The sequence below is a fragment of the Salmo salar genome, chromosome ssa02, assembly GCF_905237065.1.
Source record: "Salmo salar chromosome ssa02, Ssal_v3.1, whole genome shotgun sequence".
Lineage (NCBI taxonomy): Eukaryota > Metazoa > Chordata > Actinopteri > Salmoniformes > Salmonidae > Salmo > Salmo salar.
Window position 1 is genome coordinate 16,107,545 of NC_059443.1, and position 22,590 is coordinate 16,130,134.

Below are 22,590 nucleotides of genomic sequence, written 5' to 3' on the forward strand. Positions count from 1 at the left end.
CACACAGACACAGAGGCATGATTTATACAGCAGCATAAACACACACAGACACAGAGGCCTGATTTATACAGCAGCATAAACAGACACAGACACAGAGGCCTGATTTATACAGCAGCATAAATACACACAGACACAGAGGCCTGGTTTATACAGCAGCATAAACACACACAGACACAGAGGCCTGGTTTATACAGCAGCATAAACACACACAGACACAGAGGCCTGGTTTATACAGCAGCATAAACACACACAGACACAGAGGCCTGGTTTATACAGCAGCATAAACATCCCCTTCTGAAGACTCCCTGTATTCCTTACTGCTCAGTGGGGAAAGATGTGTGTTATTCTACTGTGTGTTAAGCGCTCTACAGAGTCCAAAAAGTTTCCCCATTCACACCATAGACATTATATAAGTAGACAGCAATTCCAGGCCCCATTCAGAGCAGCCCGCAGCTAAAATGGTGGGCCAAATCAGAAAGGATTGATTCTGGTGGGAGTGTGGTGATTGGTGATTGGGGACTGTGCTTTAGCCTCCTGCTCTCTACGCCCCTCTCTTTTAGTCCCCTCCCTCCACCCTCCTTCTTTCCATCAGACCTCCCTCCCTCTATGAGTCCCCCGCCTCTCTCTCCCCTCTCTCTATGAGTCCCCCGCCTCTCTCTCCCCTCCCTCTATGAGTCGCCCGTCTCTCTCTCCCCTCTCTCTATGAGTCCCCCGCCTCTCTCTCCCCTCCCTCTATGAGTCGCCCGTCTCTCTCTCCCCTCTCTCTATGAGTCCCCCGTCTCTCTCTCCCCTCTCTCTGTGAGTCCCCGCCTCTCTCTCCCCTCTCTTTGTGTCCCCCGCCTCTCTCTCCCCTCTCTTATGAGTCCCCCGCCTCTCTCTCCCCTCTCTTATGAGTCCCCCGCCTCTCTCTCCCCTCTCTCTGAGTCCCCCGCCTCTCTCTCCCCTCTCTGTGAGTCCCCCGCCTCTCTCTCCCCTCTCTGTGAGTCCCCCGCCTCTCTCTCCCCTCTCTCTGAGTCCCCCGCCTCTCTCTCCCCTCTCTGTGAGTCCCCCGCCTCTCTCTCCCCTCTCTGAGTCCCCCGCCTCTCTCTCCCCTCTCTGTGAGTCCCCCGCCTCTCTCTCCCCTCTCTCTGAGTCCCCCGCCTCTCTCTCCCCTCTCTGTGAGTCCCCCGCCTCTCTCTCCCCTCTCTGTGAGTCCCCCGCCTCTCTCTCCCCTCTCTCTGTGAGCCCCCCACCTTTCTCTCCCCTCTCAGAGGGACAATAGGAGGAAGAGTGTTAGCCAGAGGGCAGGTTTACCTACGTGTTAGTTTAGCCCTGTTTATTTACACTAGTTTTCGTGTTACAGAGCATGAACAGTATGTGTGTGTGCCTGTCTGTTACAGTGTGTGTTTTAGTGTGTGTGTGTGTGTGTGTGTGTGTGTGTGTGTGTGTGTGTGTGTGTGTGTGTGTCTCTGTCTCTCTCTCTCTCTCTCTCTCTCTCTTTCAGATCTTACAATATGTAAGTTCCCCTGGGTACCTCACCCTTCCACAGTTTCCCCTTGTTTTTGTCTTTGGTGTGTGTGTGTGTGTGTGTGTGTGTGTGTGTGTGTGTGTGTGTGTGTGTGTGTGTGTGTGTGTGTGTGTGTGTGTGTGTGTGTGTGTGTATGTATGTGTATTTGTTTGTGTGTGTGCGAGTGTGTGTGTGTGTGTGTGATTGGGGGAGAGTTCAAAGAATGTAACTTTGATTTCTCTTGATAGTAAAAAGTTAGTTTTACAACACACCATTTTGATGGTCAGGGTATTCATATTCAACCACGTTCCTCAGTGTGTAAATACTGTATATAAGCATGATAAGAGCAGCTCTGACTGTCTGACTGTGCATTGTAAACTCAAGTCATCGTGAAACATTAACAATCGTGAACCATTCACAAACGCACAGTGAACTAAGAACAGTCCATTCTGCTATAACCACAGTGATGCTTTGCTCTGTGTTAACCATTGGTAGTTTGTGTTAACCATTGGTAGTTTGTTGTTACCAAGTATTGGTGCTAACCGTGTGTTATTGGATGCTAGCATGCTAGTTAGCTACGGCGTCATAGGACACGGTGCACTGGGTGGGTTTCACGGAAGAATACTGTACCAAGTTATCTAGCTGAATAAACAAAGTTTGAGCCTATTCCTGGAAACATTGAACCCCTGTAGTTTACATCAATTATAATTTCTAAGTGGAAGTTGGAAAAGTTATATTTGAGTGTTTCAGTGAATGGTTAGTGAGGGAGGCCCTGCTCTCTCGCTTCCCCAGTTGTTTAGTTAATTTTCATTCCAATCTCCTTCGCATTAGCGTAGCCTCTCCTGTAGCCTGTCAACTATGTGTCTGTCTATCCCTGTTCTCTCCTCTCTGCACAGGCCACACAAACGCTTCACACCGCATGGCCGCTGCCACTATAACCTGGTGGTCCCAGCGCGCACGACCCACGTGGAGTTCCAGGTCTCCGGCAGCCTCTGGAACTGCCGGTCTGCGGCCAAAAAGGCAGAGTTCATCTCAGCCTATGCTACCCTCCAGTCCCTCGACATCTTGGCGCTGACGGAAACATGGATTACCACAGAAAACACTGCTACTCCTACTGCTCTCTTCTCTTCTGACCACGTGTTCTCGCATACCCCGAGAGCATCTGGTCAGCGGGGTGGTGGCACTGGAATCCTCACCTCTCCCAAGTGGACATTCTCTCTTTCTCCCCTGACCCATCTGTCTATCTCCTCCTTTGAATTCCATGCTGTCACAGTCACTAGCCCATTCAAGCTTAACATCCTTATCATTTATCGCCCTCCAGGTTCCCTTGGAGAGTTCATCAATGAGCTTGACGCCTTGATAAGCTCCTTTCCTGAGGATGGCTCACCCCTCACAATTCTGGGTGACTTTAACCTCCCTACGTCTACCTTTGACTAATTTCTCTCTGCCTCCTTTTTCCACTCCTCTCCTCTTTTGGCCTCACCCTCTCACCGTCCCCCCTACTCACAAGGCAGGCAATACGCTTGACCTCATCTTCACTAGATGCTGTTCTTCTACTAATCTCATTGCAACTCCCCTCCAAGTCTCCGACCACTACCTTGTATCCTTTTCCCTCTCGCTCTCCTCCAACACTACTCACTCTGCCCCTACTCAGATGGTATTGCGCTGTCGCAACCTTCGCTCTCTCTCTCCTGCTACTCTCTCCTCTTCCATCCTATCATCTCTTCCCTCTGCTCAAGCCTTCTCCAACCAATCTTCTGATTCTGCCTCCTCAACCCTCCTCTCCTCCCTTTCTGCATCCTTTGACTCTCTATGTCCCCTATCCTCCCGGTCGGCTCGGTCCTCCCCTCCTGCTCCGTGGCTTGACGACTCATTGCGAGCTCACAGAACAGGGCTCCGGGCAGCCGAGCAGAAATGGAGGAAAACTAGCCTCCCTGTGGACCTGGCATCTTTTCACTCCCTTCTCTCCACATTTTCTTCCTCTGTTTCTGCTGCTAAAGCCACTTTCTACCACTCTAAATTCCAAGCATCTGCTCTAACCCTAGGAAGCTCTTTGCCACCTTCTCCTCCCTCCTGAATCCTCCTCCCCCCCCTCCCTCTCTGCAGATGACTTTGTCAACCATTTTGAAAAGAAGGTTGACGACATCCGATCCTCGTTTGTTAAGTCAAACGACACCACTGGTCCTTCTCACATTGCCCTACCCTATGCTTAGACCTCTTTCTCCCCTCTCTCTCCAGATGAAATCTTGCGACTTGTGACGGCCGGCCGCCCAACAACCTGCCCGCTTGACCCTATCCCCTCCTCTCTTCTCCAGACCATTTCCGGAGACCTTCTCCCTTACCTCACCTCGCTCATCAACTCATCCTTGACCGCTGGCTACGTCCCTTCCCTCTTCAAGAGAGCGAGAGTTGCACCCCTTTTCAAAAAACCAACACTCAATCCCTACGATGTCAACAACTACAGACCAGTATCCCTTCTTTCTTTCCTCTCCAAAACTCTTGAGCGTGCCGTCCTTGGCCAGCTCTCTTGCTATCTCTCTCAGAATGACCTTCTTGATCCAAATCAGTCAGGTTTCAAGACTGGTCAATCAACTGAGACTGCTCTTCTCTGTGTCACTGAAGCTCTCCGCACTGCTAAAGCTAACTCTCTCTCCTCTGCTCTCATCCTTCTAGACCTATCTGCTGCCTTTGATACTGTGAACCATCAGATCCTCCTCTCCACCCTCTCCGAGTTGTGCATCTCCGGCGCGGCTCACTCTTGGATTGCGTCCTACCTGACAGGTCACTCCTAGCAGGTGGCGTGGCGAGAATCCGTCTCCGCACCACGTGCTCTCACCACTGGTGTCCCCCAGGGCTCTGTTCTAGGCCCTCTCCTATTCTCGCTATACACCAAGTCACTTGGCTCTGTCATATCCTCACATGGTCTCTCCTATCATTGCTACGCAGACGACACACAACTAATCTTCTCCTTTCCCCCATCTGATAACCAGGTGGCAAATCGCATCTCTGCATGTCTGGCAGACATATCAGTGTGGATGACGGATCACCATCTCAAGCTGAACCTCGGCAAGATGGAGCTGCTCTTCCTCCCGGGGAAGGACTGCCCGTTCCATGATCTCGCCATCATGGTTGACAACTCCATTGTGTCCTCCTCCCAGAGTGCTAAGAGCCTTGGCGTGACCCTGGACAACACCCTGTCGTTCTCGGCTAACATCAAGGCGGTGACCCGATCCTGTAGGTTCATGCTCTGCAACATTTGCAGAGTACGACCCTGCCTCACACAGGAAGCGGCGCAGGTCCTAATCCAGGCACTTGTCATCTCCCGTCTGGATTACTGCAACTCGCTGTTGGCGGGGCTCCCTGCCTGCACCATTAAACCCCTACAACTCATCCAGAACGCCGCAGCCCGTCTGGTGTTCAACCTTCCCAAGTTCTCTCACGTCACCCCGCTCCTCCTCACACTCCACTGGCTTCCAGTTGAGGCTCGCATCTGCTACAAGACCATGGTGCTTGCCTACGGACCTGTGAGGGGAACGGCACCTCCGTACCTTCAGGCTCTGATCAGTCCCTACACCCAAAGAAGGGCACTGCGTTCATCCACCTCTGGCCTGCTGGCCCCCCTACCTCTGCGGAAGCACAGTTCCCGTTCAGCCCAGTCAAAACTGTTCGCTGCTCTGGCACCCCAATGGTGGAACAAGCTCCCTCACAACGCCAGGACAGCGGAGTCAATCACCACCTTCCGGAGACACCTGAAACCCCACCTCTTTAAGGAATACCTGGGATAGGATTAAGTAATCCTTCTAACCCCGCCCCCCAAAAAAAGATATAGATGTACTATTGTAAAGTGGTTGTTCCACTGGATATCATAAGGTGAATGCACCAATTTGTAAGTCGCTAAGAGCGTCTGCTAAATTACGTAAATGTAAATGTTAACCCTGATCAGCTCAGAGTGTGTGTGTGTGTGTGTGTGTGTGTGTGTGTGTGTGTGTGTGTGTGTGTGTGTGTGTGTGTGTGTGTGTGTGTGTGTGTGTGTGTGTGTGTGTGTGTGTGTGTGTGTGTGTGTGTGTGTGTGTGTGTGTGTGTGAGGAGAGGGTGTGTGTCTCACATTGTCGATGATGTTGTAGACTTTGTGTGCCGCTCCCCGGGCACTGGCAAAGGCCTGGACATTAGGAGAAGTCTGTCCCATGGCAAACGCCCCGATCAACACTGTGAAGAACACCTACAGGACACAAATAAACATCAGTGTGTGTGTGTGTGTGTGTGTGTGTGTGTGTGTGTGTGTGTGTGTGTGTGTGTGTGTGTGTGTGTGTGTGTGTGTGTGGTTAACTATAGTAAAAAAAACTCAGGACATTCTGTTAGTCCCTACAAGTTCAAATGTTATTTCTAGTGGGGTTTAGGGTTAAGGTTAGTGTCACAACGTCTACAGAAGGTGGCGCCTCTCCCTGTTCGGGCGGAGCTCGGCGGTCATCGTCGCCGGCCTACTAGCTGCCACCGATCTCCTTTTCATTTTCATTTGGTGATGTCTGTTTTATGTTAGCACCTGTTTTGTGTTAGTTCATTAGTAGGGGTATTTAGTCTGTCTGTTTTGGTTTGGGATTGTGCAGGATTATTTGTGTCATTTTATTGTAGGTTGAGGATTTGAGTTTTCCTCTGCCGTTCGGGGTTTAGGCATACGGGTTTTGCTGGGCTGCGTCCCGACTCGGTTTAGGGTTCTTGCCTGTAGCTGGATTTTGTACCCTGCCTTATATTTACGTCACTTTAAGACTGTGTTCATTAAACGTGTATTTTCCACGTACCCGAGTCTCCTGCGCCTGACTTCACCCCTCCTGCATGTTAGAGTTGCATGACTGTTAGAATTAGTGTTAAGGTTAGAATTAGGTTTAGGGTTAGGAGCTAGGATTAATTCTAGGGTTAGGAGCTAGGGTTAGTTCTAGGGTTAGAAGCTAGTCGTTAGGGTTAGAGTTAATATTAGGTTTTGGGGTTAAGGTTAGGGCTAGGGTTAGGGGTTAGGGAAAATAAGATTTTGAATGAGACTGAATTGTGTATCCCCACTAGGTTAGTTATACAAGACTGTGTGTGTTTGTGTGTGTGTGTATGTGTGTATGTGTGTGTACTCACGGTGAGGACAGTTCCAATGGTGTATTCTCCAGATAGGATGAGTGTGCTGCCGTACCAGAAGGACAGAGCGTAGGACAAGTAGATCATCAGAAAGGTGAAGCCCATGGCGATGTTAGCAGAGATGGCTTTACGGATCCCCATGTTCTTAGCATCCTCCAGGTTTTTCTGGTACCTGTGGTACAAAACAACACACACACACACACACACACACACACACACAGGAATTGAAAGAGAGCGAGAAACACAGAGAGACAGAGGGAATGAGAGGGAAATACAGAGTGAGACAGAGGGAATGAGAATGAGAGAGAGAGAGAGAGAGAGAGAGAGAGAGAGAGAGAGAGAGAGAGATGGTATACATATACAAACACACCACACTAATCCAATTATCCTCCTCACTGATGGTTTTACACAGAGTGGTGTGGACTGGTCTATCCACTTATAGAACAATAACAACTACTGACTCTGCTCAGGCTAATGGTCTTCACAGCAGCAACAAGTCCTTTAGGAACATTATCCTGGTGACCCGTCTGTTGCCTTAGTTACCGCTCCTTTAACGTTAGCAAAAAGTCTCCATTCTACCCCCCCCCTCTCTCTCACACACACCTGGTTATCTCCTTCTGTTGTCCACCGAAGGCGAAGACTGTTCTGACAGAAGAGATCACCTCCTCAGCCACGGCTCCAGCTTTAGCATAAGCACTCTGCTCCAGGGATGTGAAGGACGTCAGTACCTAGAGACACACAACGGAGAAAGACAGTCAAGAGAGGTGTGTGTGTGTGTGTGTGTGTGTGTGTGTGTGTGTGTGTGTGTGTGTGTGTGTGTGTGTGTGTGTGTGTGTGTGTGTGTGTGTGTGTGTGTGTGTGTGTGTGTGTGAGGCCCACCTTGCTGAATATAAAAGCGGAGAAGCCCAGCACAGGGCTGACAGCCAGGATGACCAGGGTGAGCTTCCATCCTTTGCTGAAGCCGATGATGAAGGAAGCGATGAAGGTGGTGAAGGACTGGATCAACATGCCCACCTTGTCACCTATCCCCTCGTTGATCTTATAGATGTCACTGTGGAGGAGAGGAAATACAGAATAAAACACACTCACATACATACACTCACACACACATACACTCACACACACATACACTCACACACACATACACATACACTCACATACACATACACTCACATACACACTCACATACACACACACATACACACACATGCAGTCACATACACTCACATACAGACACACATACACTCACATACACACACATACACTCACATACACTCACATATACTCACACACACATACACTCACGTACACACACATGCACACACACATATACACTCACATACACACACACTCACATACACTCACATACATTCACATACACACACAAATACATGCAAACACACGTACATACACACACACACATACATACACACACATACACACACACGCATGTGCACACTCCCCATATTTGATTGAACAGGGCTGTTTAAATCCTGAAGCTACATCCAGATGGTATCAATGTAAAAACACCTTCCCCTATAGACACCAATCCATTCCTATAGGAGCTCCTCACTCTGTTAGGCGTGTGTTCAGTTCTCCCGTCTCGTTGATGTCGAACCAGCCGATCTCCTGCTGCATGATGCAGTGGAAGAAGAGCTTCCTGAGGCGTTTGACCTGCCTGCCTGCCGCCAGGGTCCAGAAGGCCACCTGCATGTAGGCTGCTACCAACACCACCGCACCCATTATAGAGTAGTAGATAGCATGGCTGGAATACAGACATACAGCTGGTCAACACACACACATCCAGACATACAAAACCTTAATGATGGTTTGGAGATAATTGGGGCACAGAGGTACATTTTAGAGAATAATGACTTTGTAAACATGACGGTGACACAGGGCATTACGTGACTGTATGTGTGTTTACATTACACAGGTGAATCTATACGCATAAATCTATACAAAATACCATCCATTATGGAGTAAATAGCAAGGGTACTGAGGCACAAAGGCAGAGAGGTAAAGGTGATCTCTTGAATATGCCATTTGACATTACAATTTATTTTATAGGGAAGTAGCTCCTTATCTGGGACCGGATCTTTAAATTCTGAGGCTCTGTATCCGTTCACATATCTGACATATGTCAAATCGGTGTGTTTCAACGTTCTGTGGTTCAAAATAAAAGAAGGTCCTACACAATCCTACCCTATGACATCATTAATGTCACGCCTGCTCCCGCTCTCCCTGTCAGGCGCTCATTATGCGCAGCAGCGCTCATTGGACTCACCTGGACTCCTTCCCTTTGTTGATTGCCCTGTCTATAACTGTCTGCTTCCCCGTGTGTTCCCTGTGTCTGCATTAATGTCGTTGTGTGTTCCTGTCCAGACGCTGTCCTGTCCTGTTCCATGTTCGTGGTTAATTAAATGTTCACTCCCTGTACCTGCTTCTCGTCCCAGGCGTCAATCCTTACAATTAATATAATTAAAAGTAAACACACAGTGATTTTGTCACGCCCTGACCATAGATTGCCGTTTATTTTATATTTTTGGGGTTAGGTCAGGGTGTGATGTGGGGTGGGCATTCTATGCCTTTCTATGTTTTCTATTTCTTTGTGTTGAGCCGAGTATGGTTCCTAATCAGAGGCAGCTGTTTATCGTTGTCTCTGATTAGGAATCATACTTAGGCAGCCCTTTTTTCACCCTTTAGTTGTGGGATCTTGTTTTTGTATTGCTCAGAGAAGCCTGCAGAACGTGACGTTCAGTTTTTCTTTGTTTATTGTTTTGATTGAGTGTTCTGAGTTAAATAAATTATAAATATGAACACTTACCACGTTGCACCTTGGTCAACTTCTTACGAAGAACGTCACAGATTTTCCAAACCTGCAACGAGTTTCAAGCCCGGGGGAAGTGCAATTGTCCTGCTACCCGCTTCATCTCATTGTGTTTACTTTTAATGACATCATTTTTTAAGATCTTTTATCTTATCTTTTTAACCACAGGACATAGAAACACTGTTTTCACATACAGTGCCTTCAGAAAGTATTTAGGCCCTTGACTTTTTCCACATTTTGTTACTTTACAGCCTTATTCTAAAATGGGTTAAAAAAAGACAATTCCTCAGAAATCTACACACAATACCCCATAATGACTAAGCTAAAACAGTTTTTTTGAAATTATTGCAAATTTATTAAAAAAAAACAAAAAACAGAAATACCTCATTTACATAAGTATTCAGATCCTTTGCTATGAGACTTGAAATTGAGCTCAGGTGCATCCAGTTTCCATTGATCATCCTTGAGATGTATTTACAACTTGATTGGAGTCCACTTGTGGTAAATTCAATTGATTGGACATGATTTGGAAAGGCACACACCAGTCTATATAAGGTCCCACAGTTGACAGTGCATGTCAGAGGAAAAACCAAGCCATGAGGTCGAAGGAATTGTCCATAGAGCTCCGAGACACGATTTTGTTGAGGCGCAGATCTGGGGAAGGGTACCAAAACATTTTTGCAGCATTGAAGGTCCTCAAGAAGATGGTGGCCTCGATCATTCTTAAATGGAAGAAGTTTGGAACCACCAAGACTCTTCCTAGAGCGGGACACCTGGCCAAACTGAGCAATCGGGGGAGAAGAGCCTTGGTCAGGGAGGTGGTCACTCTGACAGAGCTCTAGAGTTCTTCTGTGGATATTGGAGAACCTTCCAGAAGGACAACCATCTCTGCAGCACTCCACCAATCAGGCCTTTATGGTAGAGTGGCCAGACGGAAGCCACTCCTCAGTAAAAGACACATGACAGCCCACTTGCAGTTTGCCAAAAGGCACCTAAAGACTCTCAGACCATGGGAAACAAGATTCTCTGGTCTGCATCACTGCCTGGTATGGCAACTGCTCGACCTCCGACCGCAAGGCCCTGTAGAGGGTATTGAGTACGGCCCAGTACATCACCGGGGCCAAGCTTCCTGCCATCCAAGACCTCTTTTAAAAAAATGTATTTACATTCACATTTTAGTCATTTGGCAGACACTCTTATCCACAGCAACTTACAGTAGTGAATGCATACATTTCATTTCATGCATTTTTTTGTACTGGCCCCCCGTGGGAATCGAACCCACAACCCTGGCGTTGCACACGCCATGCTGTACCAACTGAGCCACAGTGAAGGACAATTGAGAACAAGTTCTCATTTACAACTGCGACCTGGCCAAGATAAAACAAAGCAGTGCAACAAAAATAACAACACAGAGTTACACATAAACAAACGTACAGTCAATAATACAATAGAAAAATCTATGTACAGTGTGTGCAAATGTAGAAGATTAGGGAGGAAAGGCAATAAATAAGCCATAGAGGCGAAATAATTACAATTTAGCATTAACACTGGAGTGATAAATGTGCAGATGATGATGTGCAAGTAGAGATACTGGGGTGCAAAAGAGCAAGAAGATAAATAACAATATGGGGATGATAGTGGGTGTGGTAGTTGGGTGTGCTATTTACAGATTGGCTGTATTCAGGTACAGTGATCGGTAAGCTGCTCTGACAGCTGATGCTTAAAGTTAGAGAGGGAGATATAAGTGTCCAGCTTCACTGATTTTTGAAATTCGTTCCAGTCATTAGCAGTAGAGAACTGGAAGGAAAGGCGGCCAAAGGAAGTGTTGGCTTTGGGGATGACCAGTGAAATATACCTGCTGGAGCGCGTGCTACGGGTGGGTGCTGCTATGGTGACCAGTGAGCTGAGATAAGGCAGGGCTTTACCTAGCAAAGACTTATAGATGACCTGGAGCCATTGGGTTTGGCGACGAATATGTAGCGAGGGCCAGCCAACGAGAGCATACAGGTCGCAGTGGTGGGTAGTATTTGTGGCTTTGGTGACAAAATGGATGGCACTGTGATAGACTACATCCAGTTTTCTGAGTAGAGTGTTGGAGGCTATTTTGTAAATGACATCGCCGAAGTCAAGTATCGGTAGGATAGTCAGTTTTATGAGGGTATGTTTGGCAGCATGAGTGAAGGAGGCTTTGTTTGCGAAATATGAAGCCGATTCTAGATTTAATTTTGGATTGGAGATGCTTAATATGAGTCTGGAAGGAGAGTTTACAGTCTAACCAGACACCTAGGTATTTGTAGTTGTCCACATATTCTAAGTCAGAACCGTCCATAGCAGTGATGCTAGTCGGGCGGGTGGGTGTGGGCAGCAATCGGTTGAAGAGCATGCATTTAGTTTTACTAGCATTTAAAAGCAGTTGGAGGCCTCAGAAGGAGTGTTGTTTGGCATTTAAGCTCATTTGGAGGTTTGTTAACACAGTGTCCAAAGAAGGGCCAGATGTATACAGAATGGTGTCGTCTCCATAGAGGTGGATCAGAGAATCACCAGCAGCAAGAGCGACATCATTGATATATACAGAGAAAAGAGTCGGCCCGAGAATTGAACCCTATGGCACCACCATAGAGACTGCCAGAGGTCTGGACAACAGGCCCTCCGATTTGACACACTGTACTCTATCTGAGAAGTAGTTGGTGAACCAGGTGAGGCAGTCATTTGAGAAACCAAGGCTATTGAGTCTGCCGATAAGAATGCGATGATTGACAGAGTCGAAAGTCTTGGCCAGGTCAATGAAGACGGCTATCTTTTATCAATGGCGGTTATGATATTGTTTAGGACCTTGAGCGTGGCTGAGGTGCACCCATGACCAGCTCGGAAACCAGATTGCATAGTGGTGTCACGCCCTGACCGTAGAGAGTCTTTTTATTTCTCTATTTGGGTAGGTCAGGGTGTGATTTGGGTGGGAATTCTAGATTATGTATATCTACTGGAGACCAGCGCTCCTGGTCTAGAGTACGCCTCCTCGGTCCAGGATATCTTGCGCCGGCTCTATGCACTGTGTCGCCAGTGCGCCTTCACAGCCCAGTGTGTCTTGTGCCAGCGCCCCGCACTTGCCGGGGGGCATCCAGCCAGGACGGGTTGTGCCAACCCTACGCTCCAGACCTCCAGTGCGCCTCCACGGCACAGTATATCCTGTGCCTGCTCCACGCACCCGGCCTCCAGTGCGTCTCTCCAGCCTGGTAAGCCCTGTGCCTGCTCCACGCAACAGGTTTCCAGTGCATCTCCCCAGTCCGGTGAGACCTGTTCCAGCTCCACGTACTAGGCCTCCAGTGTGTCTCCCCAGCCTGGTAAGCCCTGTGGCAGCTCCACGCACCAGGCTGCTAGTACGTCTCCTCAGTCCGATGAGACCTGTTCCGGCTCCACGTACGAAGCCTCCGGTGATGATCCATGGTCCGAAGCCTCCTGTGATGATCCATGGCACGAAGCCTCCAGTGATGATCCATGGCCCGGAGCCTGTAATGATGATCCATGGCAAGAAGCCTCCAGTGATAATCCATGGCCCGGAGCCTCCAGTGATAATCCATGGCACGAAGCCTCCAGTGATGATCCATGGCCCGGAGCCTGTAGTGATGATCCATGGCACGAAGCCTCAAGTGATAATCCATGGCCCGGAGCCTCCAGTGATAATCGATGGCACGAAGCCTCCAGTGATAATCCATGGCCTGGAGCCTCCAGTGATGATCCATGGCACGAAGCCTCCAGTGAAGATCCATGGCCCGGAGCCTGTAGTGATGATCCATGGCACGGAGCCTGCCGCAAGGGTCCCTGGTCCGGAGCCTGCAACGTGGGTCCCCAGTCCGGAGCCTCCAGCGACTGTCCCCAGTCCGGAGCTTCCAGCGACGGTCCGCAATTCCAGAGTCTCCAGCGACGGTCTGCAGTCCAAAGTCTCCAGCGGCGGTCTGCAGTCCAGAGTCTCCAGTGGAGGTCTGCAGTCCAGAGTCTCCAGCGGCGGTCTGCAGTCCAGAGTCTCCAGCGGAGGTCTGCAGTCCAGAGTCTCCAGCGGCGGTCTGCACGGTCCGGAGCTTCCGGCGACGATCCACGGTCCGGGTCCTCCGGCGACGATCCACGGTCCGGAGCTCTCAGCGACGAACCCCAAAATAGAGTCGCCACCAAGGATGGCAGATCCGCAAGCAGAGCGGGGTCTACGTCCCGCACCGGAGCCGCCACCGAGGCTAGATGCCCACCCGGACCCTCCCCTATTGAGTCATTTTTCGCGTCCGGAGTCCGCACCTTTTGGTGGGAGGCAGGGGGGTGGGGGTACTGTCACGCCCTGACCATAGAGAGACTTTTTATTTCTCTATTTGGGTAGGTCAGGGTGTGATTTGGGTGGGCATTCTAGATTATGTATATCTATGATTTGTATTTCTATGTTGGCCTGATATGGTTCCCAATCAGAGGCAGCTGTCTTTCATTGTCTCTGATTGGGGATCATATTTAGGCAGCCTTTTCCCACTAGGTTTTTGTGGGATCTTGTTTTTTGTATAGCTGCTTTGAAGCCTGCAGAACTTTACGTTTGTTTTTGTATTTTCTTTGTTTTGCCGGTGTTCATCTAATAAAGGTAAAGATGTACACTTACCACGCTGCACCTTGGTCTCATTCTTACGACGAACGTAACAAGTGGAGAAGGTACGGTGGGATTCAAAATGGTTGGTGATCTGTTTGTTAACTTGGCTTTCGAAGACCTTAGAAAGGCAGGGCAGGATGGATATAGGTCTATAACAGTTTGGGTCTAGAGTGTCTCCCCCTTTGAAGAGGGGGATGACCATGGCAGCTTTCCAATCTTTGGGGATCTCAGACGATACAAAAGAGAGGTTGAACAGGCTAGTAATAGGGGTTGCAACAATTTCTGCGGATAATTTTAGAAAGAGAGGGTCCAGATTGTCTAGCCCAGCTAATTTGTAGGGATCCAGATTTTGCAGCTCTTTCAGAACATCAGCTGTCTGGATTTGGGTGAAGGAGAAGCAAGGGGGGTGCTTGGGAAAGTTGCTGCAGGGGGTGCAGAGCTGTTGGCCAGGGTAGGGGTAGCCAGGTGGAAAGCATGGCCAGCCATAGAAAAATGCTTATTGAAATTATCGATTATCGTAGATTTATCGGTGGTGACAGTGTTTCCTAGCCTCAGTGCAGTGGGCAACTGGGAGGAGGTGCTCTTATTCTCCATGGACTTTACAGTGTCCCAAAACTTTTTGGAATTAGTGCTACAGGATGCAAATTTCTGTTTGAAAAAGCTAGCCTTAGCTTTCGTAAGTCCCAGTCTACACCAGGCGGTGTCAGAGGAAGGCCCTAAAAATTGTCAAAGACTCCAGCCACCCTAGTCATAGATTGTTCTCTCTGCTACTGCACCGCAAGCGGTACTGGAACGCCAAGTCTAGCTCCAAGAGGCTTACACCACCAAGCCATAAGACCACTGAACAGCTAATCAGATGGCTACCCAGACTATTTGCATTACCCCCTCCCCTCACTCTACGCTGCTGCTACTCTCTGTTATTATCTATGCATAGTCACTTTAATAACTCTACCTACATGTACATATTCAGCGTATGTGACAAATTAAATTTGATTTGATGTAACCAAGATTGAACTCTTTGGCCTGAATGCCAAGCGTCACGTCTGGAGGAAACCTGGCACCATCTCTACGGTGAAGCATGGTGGTGGCAGCATCATGCTGTGGGGATGTTTTTCAGCAGCAGGGACTGGGAGACTAGTCTGGATTGAGGCAAAGATGACGGAGCAAATTACAGAGAGATCCTTAATGAAAACCTGCTCCAGAGCGCTCAGGACCTCAGACTGGGGCGAAGATTCCCCTTCCAACAGGACAACGACCCTAAGCACACAGCCAAGCCCGGACTTGAACCCGATCAAACGTCTCTGGAGAGACCTGAAAATAGCTGTGCAGCAACGCTCCCCATCCAATCTGACAGAGCTTTAGAGGATCTGCAGAGAAGAATGGGAGAAACTCCCCAAGCTTGTAACGTCATACCCAAGAAGACTTGAAGCTGTAATCATTTTCAAAGGTGCTTCAACAAAGTACTGAGTAAATGGTGTGAGTACTTATGTGAATGTGATATTTCAGTGAAATATTTTTATAAATTAGAAAACATTTCTAAAAAACAGTTTTTTCTTTGTCATTATGGGGTATTGTGTGTAGACTGACGAGGGGATTATTTTTTTTTTAATACATTTTAAAATAAGCCTGTAACTTAACAAAATGTGGAAAAAGTCAAGGGGTCTGAATACTTTCCGCATGTAGACACTGGTATGGTGCTGGAGATAATGAATAGGAGGTTGAAAAGTGGTGGAATTGCCCTTTAACTATGCAGTTCACCCTGTCTAGGTTATGAAAATAGATTAAGTCCAAGTTCCCGTGAGATACTGTGAGAATTTGGAGCCTCTGAAATAAATCCGGTCAAAGATCAGGAACTACTCCCTTCTTGGTAAACTGAAATATCATTGAGTCTTAGCCTCACCCCGTCATCTCCTCTCCCAGAGTGGTGTTGGAAACAGGGAACGTGATGTCTAGAGCAGGAAAAGATGTGACAGTTAGACAGTTAAAGGGCAATTCCAACACTTTTCAACCTCATGTTCATTATCTCCAACACCAAACCACTGTCTATATGTGAAAACAGCCTGTTTCTATGATCAGTGGTTAAAAAGACAAGAAGAAAGGTCCTAAAAAATTGTTATCTGTGACAAAAAACAGTGATTTTCAAAACCTGCAATGAGTTTCTAGCCAGAGGGTATTTTCTTGCTTCCCGCATCACCTCACATCTCATATTGTTTGAAAATCACTGTTTTTTTAAAAATGTTTTAGCTTTTTATGATGTCATCAGGTATAACTATTTAACTTCATATTTTTTCCCCAAAAAATTTTGAAATGCGTCGTTTTCACATGTAGGCACTGGTATTGCGTTGGAGATTAAAATTAGGTTGAAAAGTGGTGGCGTTGTCCTTTAAGAGTGCATGAGTGAGTGTGTGTGTGTGTGTGTGTGTGTGTGTGTGTGTGTGTGTGTGTGTGTGTGTGTGTGTGTGTGTGTGTGTGTGTGTGTGTGTGTGTTTGCATGCGTGTTTGCGTGCATGCTTGTGCGTGTGTATGTTTGCGTGCATGCTTGTGTGTGTGTGTGTGTGTGTGTGTGTGTGTGTGTGTGTGTGTGTGTGTGTGTGTGTGTGTGTGTGTGTGTGTGTGTGTGCATGCTTTTGTGTGTGTATATTTGCGTGCATGCTTGTGTGTGTGTGTGTGTGTGGTGTGTGTGTGTGTGTGTAGGGACTGACTCACTGGTGAAGTTATTCTGTGTCTGTATGGAGTCTTCTATGAAGCTGTCAGTCATGTCCCCAAAGACGATACACATGAGAGGGAGGACCGTTCCATTAACCATAGCCATGATGGTCCCCAGCACAATCATCCACCTGTCCCAACCATCAGCAAACCTGAACTATAGAGGCATGGGGGAAGAGGAGCGAGAGTGAGGGGCAGGGTGGGGATATGAGGAAAGTGAGAGATTGGGAAGGAGAGAGAGAAAGGGAGTGAGAAGGGGCAGGGGAGAGGGAAGGGGAGAAAGAATTAAAGAGGGGAAGGAAAGTGGAGAGGAAAAGGGACAGAGATGGACAGATGAGCAGAGAGAGAAAGAGAACATATGAAGGTAATGAATGCTCTGAGTCATTTTGTATGTAGAACTCCAGTATGTTTCTCCAGTGGTAGAGGCTCCTAACCAGAGGAAATTTAACCTTCTGCTATTCTACTGGGCCAGCAGGGGACCAGAAGAAATTCAACCTTCCGCTAAACTACTGGCCCAGTGTAACGGTGTAGGTTCCGTCCCTCTCTTCGCCCCAACCTGGGCTCGAACCAGGGACTCTTGCACACATCAACAACTGACACCCACGAAGCATCGTTACCCATCGCGCCACAAAAGCCACGGCCCTTGCAATGCAAGGGGAAACCCTACTTCAAGTCTCAGAGCGAGTGACGTCACCGATTTAAACGCTATTAGCGCGCACCACCGCTAACTAACTAGCCATTTCACATTTCACACCAGCAGGGGTCCAGAGGAAATTCAAACTTCAGCTAATCTACTGGGCCAGCAGGGGACCAGAGGAAATTCAACCTTCAGCTAATCTACTGGCCCAGCAGGGGACCAGAGGAAATTCAACCTTCAGCTATTCTACGGCCCAGCAGGGGACCAGAGGAAATTCAACCTTCAGCTATTCTAATGGCCCAGCAGGGGACCAGAGGAAATTCAAACTTCAGCTATTCTACTGGCCCAGCAGGGGACCAGAGGAAATTCAACCTTCAGCTATTCTACTGGCCCAGCAGGGGACCAGAGGAAATTCAACCTTCAGCTATTCTACTGGGCCAGCAGGGGCCCAGAGGAAATTCAACCTTCAACTATTCTACTGGCCCAGCAGGGGACCAGAGGAAATTCAACCTTCAGCTATTCTACTGGCCCAGCAGGGGACCAGAGGAAATTCAACCTTCAGCTATTCTACTGGCCCAGCAGGGGACCAGAGGAAATTCAACCTTCAGCTATTCTATTGGCCCAGCAGGGGACCAGAGGAAACAGACCACTCCCCAACCCCCCCTATTTCCACATTCATGTCTGATCTGGGTTCCAACTTTACACGCATGCAAGCACGTTGCACGCACACATTCACTTGCAGGCACACAGTCACATGCACACACCTTCGCACAACCACCCACCCATACACACACACACACACACACACACACACACACACAAATAATACCTCAGGGCCCTGATAATAAATAGTTTACAGCGTGTAAAGCTGGAGAAGTATGTGACAGTTTGTCTAGGCTACTCACCAGAGCTATGGCGCCAATCATCGGCATCTTTGGCTCTTTCTCCTTTTCTCCCTTTTTCTCTTCATCTTTATCCTCTCTAGAAGAGACAGAATATCTACAACATCATTTTATAAATCAATTGTATATTATAATCTTTAAACTTTAAAAACGGTAGATAAAGTTATTAAGTTATTGAGTTAGTTAACTCATGAACTAGACCGTAATTCCAATGAAGGAATAATAACACAAGTCGATATTATACTGACTATAGAAACAATTGTTGGCAAAATACAAACACCCAAAGACAACATTCTCAGCATAGCACCTAAATATTTACCCAATGTCTCCGTTTTGCTCAATCTTGACTTTGGCCAAGGCTATCTCGTCCTTCTTGCTCATGTCTGGGTCTTATGGCATGTAGGAAACATACAGACAGGTACAACCGTACAGGTGAGATCGCAAAGACGTATAACGGTAAGATATTTAAGCGTCCTCAAGAGTCTGGGGAAAGACAAACTTTGACACCTGCAATAAAGTATTTAAGGGGCTAACCCACAGGCTAAACTCATCATGGGCGTGCGTGCGAATTCATTGTTTAAACGATAACGAACTGGTTGCATGATACTGACTCCGGTTTATAACATCTTGACCACAGAACTAGAATGAGATTATATTTCTATGGGCTGGACTGGGTAGTGAATTAACACCCTCAATATGCCCCAGAAGTCTACTTCATATTTATTAAGCCTACTTTTGAAATAGTTTTGTGGTATAGACTATAGTCTAGACTTGTCTTGTAGGCTATTAGAAAAAGCAGTTGACATTACAAAGTGTAACGGTCGAGCACATTAGAAATACATAATGATTGTTAGATAAACTCACCGATTCTTTCCCGCCACCCCGCACAGGACCTCTCTCTTCCCTCGTTTCTATTTTTGACAATAGTTGGTCCACTATCGGTGCTTACCCCCCCAGCTCCGGTGCTGTCCTCTCTTTATCTACCTCTGTTTCGTTCTCACAATAGAGAAACGAGGCAGCAGCTCTTCTCTTATATCATAGTTACACCGGGGTGACATCATTTACTGCCGCGTGCCGCCCCTGCTCAAATCACACCTTCTGATGTCCATCAAACGTCTGTCTGTCCTTGACTTCGACGTCAGGAGCTGCTTTAAGGGAGGCGACAATGACCTATAGGGTTATGGCTGAGTGTGTGTCTGTGTAACTTACATTAGATACCGAACATGGCCATCTCATGTTGTCGCTATTTGAGACAACCAACGCTACTCTACAAAAGTGATATTATTTTTCTCTCTCACAACATCGTGAACCAGCAGTGGGCATCCATATAGCCATATAGCATCCATATGTCCAATCTCTTATAAAGAATGGAGAGCCTACCAGTTCAGCAAAATGAACATCTTATTGACTGTCTCATCTATTGACGTGCCTAGAACACAGAGTGAACAATGACTAGAAATGATCTAGGACTAGCCTATAGTAAAACTCCCGAATGGCGCAGTAGTCAAAGGCACTGCATCTTAGTGCAAGGGGCGTCACTACAGTCCCTGGTTCGATTCCAGTCTGTATCACATCCGACCGTGATTGGGAGTCCTATAGGGCAGTGCACAATTGGCCCAGCATTGTCTGGGTTTGGCCAGTGTAGGCAGGCATTGTAAATAAGAATATGTTCTTAAATGACATGCCTAGTTAAATAAAATAAAAATTGAGTTACTATCACACTCCAATGCCCCTTACTTGTACTTGTTCAGCTTTAGGCCAAAACCGTTTCTGTTATTAATTACATTGAGAACACACACTGTAAAAGAAAAGAAACCCCACAAATCGATTGTTTCAACTAATTAAGTAACTGGTTCCACATACTATTTTTTTGTTTACTCAACTTTTGGGGCTAAGTGTTACCTGAACAACAACAAAGAATTGTTGGCCCAAACTTAGCTCCAACTTGAGAAAACGTTGCCAAAAATTCAGTCAATTAAAAATGATGTGTTTGCTCAACTTGTTCATTCAACTATAAATGAACATTGATGATGTTCTTTTCCTCCAGTCTGAGTTAGTGCTTTGTCTTGTTCACTCTGTTCTAATGACTTCTGTCAGCTTGTGTAGAATTGTAAAGGGATAAAGACTCCCACACTGCCATGTACCTCTCTACATTTGTTAATCATTGTCATCATCAGGGATTGGCACAGGGTTCACATACCCACAGACAGACAGTATGGTGGCCAGTGAGTTGCTCTTATTGATAAAAACCATAAAACCGTTAGTCAGGAGCTTCTCTACACAAACACAGATAGACAGACAGACAGACAGACAGACAGACAGACAGACAGACAGACAGACAGACAGACAGACAGACAGACAGACAGACAGACAGACAGACAGACAGACAGACAGACAGACAGACAGACAGACAGACAGACAGACAGACAGACAGACAGACAGACAGACAGACAGACAGACAGACAGACAGACAGACAGACAGACAGACAGACGTACATCAGGTAGTGTCATGATGAAGCAGATAGGACCCAGCTAGCATCAGTAGAGTCTGACTAAACAGCCAGGGGTGGATTTGTAACAGAGACTTTTCACACTACACACACAATGGTCTGTCTCTCTCTCTTTCATTCAGTCCCCCTCTTTCAATCTATAATTCTGCCCTACCTTTTTCTCTCTCCCTCTCTCAATCCTCCTCTCTCTCTGCCTTCATCACTGTGGTAACAGATATTAGCCAGCCAGACTCCAGCTGTCATTCAAGCTCAGAGACAATCTAGTAAAGACATGGATGACAGACAGACAGACAGACAGACAGACAGACAGACAGACAGACAGACAGACAGACGGCTCAGCGATCATAATATGCTCCCCATCTATGTCTCCTTTTCCTATCACTTCTTTGTTTTATTGTTGATGTTATGAAGCACATGTTTACCATTAGTCTCAACCTGTAGGCCTATCCAGAGGTTTTAGTCTCTTGGGTTATTTATGCCATATAATCAACTACCACTGTGTTCTCACGTTGAACCATGAAGTGTCACTCACTGACAATATCCTCATAAAAAAAGGGGGTGTCATACTGTGACATCACTTCTTGGGTTTCCATCACACTCTGACTCAGTAGAAGTGGATGACATAAAGGGATGTCACCGGTTAATGAAGGATTGACCTAAAAGCAACATATAGGCACTGGAGTAATATGAGTTAAAAGGTATTAAGACAAAAAGCATGTTAGGATAGGTTAACTTCCTTGTTGTTGATGTCTTACTATAGGATGAATATATGAAGTATCTAGGTTTGTTCAGTCAATCTACAGACAGATCGAGGTTGTGTCTCACAAAAGTAGGTTAAGAATCCGTTACTAGTCAGTCAGATAAGGTCCCTCCTCCCTGTCAAAACTTCAGACACCAATTCATCCCAAAGACAATATACCATTTTCCTTTTTATCTCTGAATTGTTGGGAAAGGGCTCGAAGTTAGCATTTCACAGATCAAATCTACACCTGTTGTATTCAGCGCATGTGACAAAAAAAATGTGATTGGATTTGAATAATCTTCTATATTTATGAATCATTCACTGAAGCTCTTTCAACTGTTATTGAGAAACTTCAATAGGTTCAGATTTTCCACTTTACTTACTTCCTGAGAATCAGGAAGAGAGATCTGCTCTTTCTCTCTTGTTCTGATATTAATCACAGAACTAGTGACTACACAGACAGGAGGTCAGTGATAGAAGCTGAGGTGTGGAGCGCAAGTCTGTATTCTAGTCTTCAGGGTTCTTCTCAGGCTCAAACCAGTTCCAACCAGTTCTGAGGGACAGGGGAAGAAGAACAGGGTCAGAGATTATGATTGGTAAAGACTGTTTAATAACCTTTATTCAATCAGAAAATACCCTTGAGGTTGAAAATCTCTTTTGCAAGAGCAACCCACGACTAAATGACTAAAATCACCAGGAATTCAGCTCACAATTAGTTTGTTTTAGGTCATCTGTTCACCTCGTATTCCTATGACTAAAAAGAGACATATGTGATTGTGTCTCAATCTAATCAAGGTATGAAATTATTGTTATTTCCAAATACAATGGTATGGAATTATTGTTATTTTCAAATGCAATCTATTTTTGGGCGTAGTTGTGGACAATTTGCAGTGAACAAATTATTATAATTATGTTCCAGCCCCCTGATCATCCACTCCAACAAAAATCGGCACCGGTTCAATCTAGTTGCCTACCCCTGCAGTAGGGGCACCTCTTGTTTAGTTAGAAAATAGTTTAAGCCCTGAGATGAGGCATCTTGTT

At 46.8% G+C, this 22,590-nt stretch overlaps 1 protein-coding gene across 1 annotated transcript in view; it reads right to left on the reverse strand.

Annotated features, from left to right (window-relative positions):
* The window catches only part of LOC106597751 (ATP-dependent translocase ABCB1-like), a 35,462-nt gene extending 16,062 nt beyond the window's left edge, over positions 1–19,400 (reverse strand). Inside the window, 10 exon segments of the mRNA XM_045698466.1 lie at positions 5,592–5,705; positions 6,605–6,776; positions 7,208–7,332; positions 7,484–7,655; positions 8,178–8,369; positions 15,953–16,001; positions 16,759–16,915; positions 18,301–18,376; positions 18,617–18,686; positions 19,162–19,400. Coding sequence (XP_045554422.1) covers positions 5,592–5,705; positions 6,605–6,776; positions 7,208–7,332; positions 7,484–7,655; positions 8,178–8,369; positions 15,953–16,001; positions 16,759–16,915; positions 18,301–18,376; positions 18,617–18,678 — 1,119 coding nt within the window. The 5' untranslated portion in view covers positions 18,679–18,686; positions 19,162–19,400.
* Between the last annotated feature and the right edge of the window lie 3,190 nt (positions 19,401–22,590).